Source organism: Helicoverpa armigera, chromosome 31, assembly GCF_030705265.1.
Source record: "Helicoverpa armigera isolate CAAS_96S chromosome 31, ASM3070526v1, whole genome shotgun sequence".
Taxonomy (NCBI): domain Eukaryota; kingdom Metazoa; phylum Arthropoda; class Insecta; order Lepidoptera; family Noctuidae; genus Helicoverpa; species Helicoverpa armigera.
In genome coordinates, this window is record NC_087150.1 from 5,394,546 (window position 1) to 5,401,094 (window position 6,549).

Sequence of the window (6,549 nt, forward strand, 5' to 3'; positions counted from 1 at the left end):
TGTTGCAAAGGTCTCGTCAATACGAATAATATAAGCCCAAACACGCGGTAGTTTACAGACTCAGTTGTCGAGTTCCCTCGACCTTCTCTGGTCTCCATCATCAGGTCAGCTCCAAACCTTCACTGTTGAATAGTGCTATCAGGCATACATATGAGTGTCAAGGTTGAACCCTGTATCCCTACAAATTTCGAAAGTTGCCTTCGATTTCTCAGGGTTTCCATCATCAGATCCTGACCTGATGACTATGGGACCAACTGGCAGCTATTCCGCGTCGAACAAAAAAAGAATCACGTAAATCGGTCTATAAACCTCGGAGTAATCGATGTACATACATAGAAAAAATATATATATACCGGCCGAATTGATAACCTCCTCCTTTTTGGGAAGTCGGTTAAAAACAGCGGCCGTGGCCGACAATCGGCTAGGAAATTACCATCATCGTCCTGAGGAATCTCGATAGCCGGAAGGTACCTATCATACCCTTCGGCATGTATGCAAATCTAGTTACTACATTAATGAAACAGGAAAAAATAAAGTTGTCATCTAAATATAATTAACAAAAATAATAAGCACTAAAAACATTAATTACGATTTTAATAGGCGGGTCAACCATCCTCGATAACCTATCTTACAAGTTTATAAAACCCGTATCAAAAGTCTTCCACAAACACAATTCTTTACTATTGCATTTATTGTCAACTTAGATCATTTCACCAACTGGAGACGCCAAATGCACCACGTCCATGAGAAAGTCTGTAACACAACAAATAGTGATAGCTCACACATGCACTTTCGAATACATATTTACACACGCACACTACACAATTGACAAACTCAAGCTTAAAACTGACGCACACATGTACATCATACGATTATGAGAAGTGTCATATATTTTTTCAAAGGCACATCAGCGGCGTATCTAGTTGTCAATATGCTCTAAACACTAGTTGGCACTGCTTTGTATATTCTTAGCCTGGATTCTGATAAGGCTGCTAATACACTATTCCCATTTAACTGTACTGAACAAACATCAATAGCTGGTTCTGCGGCTGGAAGTGACATAGTCCTTAACCCATCTAGACCATGGAGGTACAGCGTAGAATCACTTTCTGAATGAGCAGCAACCCAACAGGCACCCGGAGCCCTTGCAAACGTAGCTCTAGACATTAGGGAGCAAGTCGCAGAACCGCTGAAAGTATCTTCTACATCTATGAAAACTTCTCCCATACCACCGCTAGCTGTCAACTTACAAACTGCTAGTTTAGATCGCTGGGAACCGTTCACACTTGGTCGAACAGCAATGACTGCTCGATGGCTTTCAGCATCATAGTTCAACGACATGAAAGACCCTTCAACAGGCAGTAGGCGAGGTTCCCATCTTCCATTATTAGCCTCCCATAACCAGCATGAGTTTAACTGACAGGACATGAGCCCATACTGAGTAGAACATATTGAGACGACTGGTGACATATCTATGGAACTTCCAACCCCTGTCAGTGTTTGTATGCAAGTTGACGGGTTCCTAAAGTCGTACTGGTGTATCATACCACCTGCTCCACCGACGTAGAATTCATTTGTTCTTATGCAGTCCCAGGCACATGACCACAGCGGGAAGCCAGCCTGGACGGTAACACTAGGAATGCCTCTATCTACAATTCTTGCGGTACTGTCTAAACCTACACTTAGTAATAAGTCTCTGGGCTGAGAATATGTCATATCTCGAATAGGTTTCGGATGTAAATGCACAAATTGTCCGAGTTTATAGTCAACACAGCTCACTTTCCTAATGCCGTAACCAGGGAATATACAGTTAGTGCTTTTTTGTGAAACATACAGCTCATACGTCCTACAGTTATACGTAAGGACTCTGCAACCACCGTCTTTGCAAATTTCTAAGTTTTTCTCGAGTGCAAATCGCCACGCTCGCCTCGTCTGCGCTTTGGTAGTCTGAGATAACGATATTGAGTTTCTTAATTCTTCTAATTGTGCTAAGCAGGCTCGGTGTGCTATTTTAGTCTTCTGCAGCTCCAACTCTGTTCGACTCTTTTCAGCCTGTAATGTGTCTAATTGTTTCTGCAAAGCTGTAATTTGTGATGTATCCGCAGCAACTAATTTTCTTGCGTAAATAAACCTTATGTCTCTCATAGAAGCTTTAGTCTTACATGTAGGACAGGATCTATCCTTCGCTGGCTGAGCCTTCATCCATCGCTCAACACAATGTGATCCAAACAGATGACCACATTTAAGTGCCACTAATCTATGTTCTCCAGAGTTTCCCCATGATTCTAAGCATATAGGACAGGTTTCTCCAGTTTCTCCATCCAGATCTTCGTTCCTTGGCGGTGAATTGACCTTCCTTGGTGGTGTATTGATCTTCCTTAGCTTAGCTGGTGGAGCTGCTTCGTGGTTGCTACTGTCTCTCATATTGATATCAGGTAAGGAGCGAGAGTCCTCACTAGTTATAGACGCTGTAGTACTACTGTCGTCATTGAACATTGCTTCAAGTCTAAGACGGGTTGGAACAAGGACTTGAACGTTGGGGTCATTATGTAAGCTATTCAATACGCCGGGCTCATCGGGTACACTCTCTATAGTTACACGAGGTTCACCGGTAGCATCCTCAGTACGAACAATAATTGTTTGTCTGGTGCTCATGTCATCTGATGCTGTATCATCTTCAGGATCGAAGAAGTCTGGGGTCCTGGGAGTCCCGGGTACTAACATGCTAGGACTCAGCCGGTCCGGCGTGCTGGGTATACTCATTTTCTCAGCACCTATAAAAGAGAGAGATTGAATATAAATACAAATCACAATACAAATCTATAGTGACATAATAAAGAGGGCACATTTTTTTTTGTTTGAATTTATGCTTAAAAAAACAACCAATTTGAAAAATTATTTCAGTGTTGGGATACTATGTTATCCCCAAGTAACTGTGGTTGTCCAGGTAAGGGCAGTTCCCTCGGTGTGCTAGTGAAAACTTGGAAAATCTGCTAGTCTACTAATGAACTAAACCAATATCAATTTGAAACATTCTTGTACTGTTGGGAAGCTACATTATTCCCAAACAATATAGGTTATATTTTATCCCGGTACAGACAGTAGTTCCCACGAGACCCGGGTGAAAGGACAATGCCAGGGTGTGGGCTCAAAGTTTGCCCAGCAGTGGGAGTAGTTCCAGGGGGTTCCATAGTGCACTTTGAACACGTAATGCAAATATTTTTGAAATCGCTCCCTGGGGTCCCGAGGAAAACCGGTTCAAATATTCCACATGAACAGTCGCTTTACAAAGCTTGAGCCATTTGTCCAGTAGTGGGAGTGGTCAAAACAGGTTCTTGACTTCACTCTTAACACGAAATTAAAATATTTTTGAAATCGGTCCCAGGGGTCCCGAGGAAAACCGGTTCAAATGTTCTCCATAGTTAGTCATTTAACAAAGCCTGAGCCATTTGCCCAGTAGTGAAAGTGGTCGAAATAGGTTCTTTACTGCACTGTTAACACGAAAGCCAAATATTTTGGAAATCGGTCCCAGAGGTCCCGAGAAAAACCGGTTCTAATGTCAAACTTGAACAGTCACTTTATAAAGCTCAAGCCATTTGCCCAGTTGTGGGAACGGTTAGAATAGGTTCTTTACTTCACTGTTAATACGAAATCCAAATATTTTAGAAATCGGTCCCAGAGGTCCCGAGAAAAACCGGTTCTAATGTTCAACTTGAACAGTCACTTTATAAAGCCCAAGCCATTTGCCCAGTAGTGGGAATGGTTAGAATAGGTTCTTTACTTCACTGTTAATACGAAATCAAAATATTTTTGAAATCGGTCCCAGGGGTCCCGCGAAATTAACCTGACAAGATTTTTCTTCCAGTCTCATACATACATTGTCAATCTCAACGCTCAGTATGTGGCAGTCTATCCAGTAGTGGAAAATGTTGGAATGGGTTATTTTTTTTACTTACTGTGATTTTAAAATAAATCCTAAAAGCATTGGATTCTAATAAGAACTGACCCTGATTTCTCGAAAAAAAAGGCAATTACCGCAGTACAAAATCTAGAAGGTGATCTTCTAGATTTTGTAAGCGGACTCCTGCGCTATGAGCTATCTACTAGAAAAATTTTATCAAGACGAATAAAATAAGCTCAAACACGAGGTAGTTAGTAGATACCGTTGAGGAGTTCCCTAGTCTCTCTGTCGCCTTCATCGTTAGGTCAGATCTTAACCTCCACTGTTTTATGGTGTCGGAGACATTTACCCAAATCACAAGGTTTTACTTGATATGTGCCTACAATTTTTGAGAGCTGCACCCGATTTTTTAGGGTTTTCATCATCAGACCCTGGACCGGATGATAAAGGAACCATTTGGGAAGTAAGCGCTTTGGAAAATGAAATAATTGTTTAAATCGTTTGGTCATCGGCGGAGTTATGCTCGTACAAACGTAAAAAGAATATAAACGAACTGAGAACCTCCTCCAGTTTTGGAAGTTGGTTAAAAAAAAGTTGTCGTATACAACCCCTCGTGTTTGTCAATTATTATTAATTAATTTCAATTAAGGTAATAAAAGTGGAATATTAAGAGTTCGTAAGCATATTTTTCGTAATATTGAATAAGAGTCAAACCAGTTTTTCTCAGGACTCCTGGGATAGATTTCGAAATATTTCGGTCTGGGACCTATTATAAGCCTATGGAACATAATACACTATGCAGTTACTGTGGGCAACTCTTGAGCCCAACATCCATACAAAGAATAGCATTATCCTTTGGGAAATGACTAGTTGGTGAGATTTGTGGTAACTTATCTTAGACATGTTATGCAACATTTTGTTCAAGTTATCAGAATATTTTATAGTAAAGAAGATGGATCAAAATTGCCCCACATCCTATAACAAAGTGACCTATGTCAAGAAAACGACAAAAAATATGGCATACTCTCTCTATTTTTTTTTACACCTTCTTCCCACTTTATGAAAACAGCATTCATAAGAGTATTAGTGCCTTAAGTGTACAGTGCAAGCAATCCCCACTCTTCCGCCGAGAGCTCATTATCCGTGGCGATAATTACTATAGTTATTGCCCATTGAATTTCCTTGCTTTTAGCTACATTTCATTTATAATTTGAAATCTAAACAAAAAGTCATATCAAGATTGTTTACCTACAGTTGGTTAGGTGTCTACTCAAATGGAATAATGATTACAACTCAGGTTTTTGTATCATCTTTCTGAGAGAGACCACAAAAAATTTAGAGAACATGTTCAAACTTGTTCTATTGATTGTAAGCATTTGTGAGAGATTATATTTGTAGTAAAAAATAATAATAATATAACCTATGCATTATTGAACATTATTTTGTGCAGGTAACTTACCTCAAATACACACTAAACTAAAATAACCTATCTTTAAGTAAACAGAACACTTACATTATGAATAGTTTTTGCACTCAAATACAGGATTTATAACAAAAACGCTAACAAAAATGTGAGGTTATTTATACAACAAGGTTTAAGAAATCTATTTTTTGTCAATGTATCGCGTATTTTGGAGTAAATAAAGCACACAGCTGATTTTAGCGGGAACGCGAGCGAGAGCAAACAAACAGGTCTGACAAAATAAGGATATATTTAACCGGGAGATGGTGTGACAAAACTACACTTTTATCAACTCTCTAATACACAAATATACCTACCAAGATCGATAACTAACAAGTAAGATATTACTTACCCTACTATATTAAGTTGTTAAAAACATCCAAGCAAGTCTTGTATTTCAACCAAACTGTCAAATGCTTCCAAATAAAACACGATATAACAGAAGAACTACACACTACGGACGTCTTAAATGCGACTGAATAAGATGAAATAACATTTCTGTTCAAAAAACGGATCAAAACAGTATATTTTTATAAAAATATTCCTGCCATTTATCGTTTAAAGAACAATAAATAATGTCGGTCGATCTATCTGTCAAGTCAACAATTTGAATTTTATCATTTTTGACAGAAGCGAACGATTTTGATTTTTGGTAATTCGGATACAGCCCGAAATATGTGCCACTAGGGCCAAAGCCTGCGGGATTCTTTGAAAGACTTGGGTAGGTGGCGCTGGAACATAAAGGGGCCAAGAAGAAGGCCATTACTAAGGAAAACGTGATGGACTTTATTTAGTCAGTAAGAGTATGATTTCCCACCAAAAAAACCGAAATATCAGTTAGAAGAATACCTTAGAGATCAAGATGGAAAGTGATATGAAGAAAGGAAAGAAGACCAATGAGGGTGCCCGGTTGATTTAAAATTACAGTGAATTTTTACTGAAGGTGGCAGAGAAAGTAAGGACTGGTTCAAACTAATTTATGATCTACATAGCCATTTAATAATAAAAAAATATGTTATTAAGTCGAAAACCGAAAACAGAGGCAGCATGCAAAGTTGAATGCACTTTGATTTTGCAGCCAAGCAACCAATCATTGTATCTGTATCCAAACGCAAAACGGGGAACTACAATAACTCATTATTTTATCGATGTTAAAATTCCATGGCAAATGCAATGCGAGAAAGGG

General features: G+C 39.1%; 1 protein-coding gene across 1 annotated transcript; it reads right to left on the reverse strand.

Moving 5' to 3' along the window:
* Window positions 1-531: 531 nt before the first annotated feature.
* On the reverse strand, window positions 532-5,974 carry LOC110382875 (E3 ubiquitin-protein ligase RFWD3). Its single transcript, XM_049839834.2, has 2 exons — window positions 5,716-5,974; window positions 532-2,774 (listed from the first exon to the last, which is right to left on the reverse strand). Exon 2 carries the CDS (start codon window positions 2,761-2,763, stop codon window positions 937-939), a length of 1,827 nt encoding a protein of 608 aa, XP_049695791.2. The 5' UTR covers window positions 2,764-2,774; window positions 5,716-5,974; the 3' UTR covers window positions 532-936.
* Window positions 5,975-6,549: the final 575 nt, after the last annotated feature.

Excerpts from the sequence above, each read along its gene's own strand:
- LOC110382875 (XM_049839834.2), bottom strand. The coding sequence starts at position 2,763 with ATGAGTATACCCAGCACGCCGGACCGGCTGAGTCCTAGCATGTTAGTA.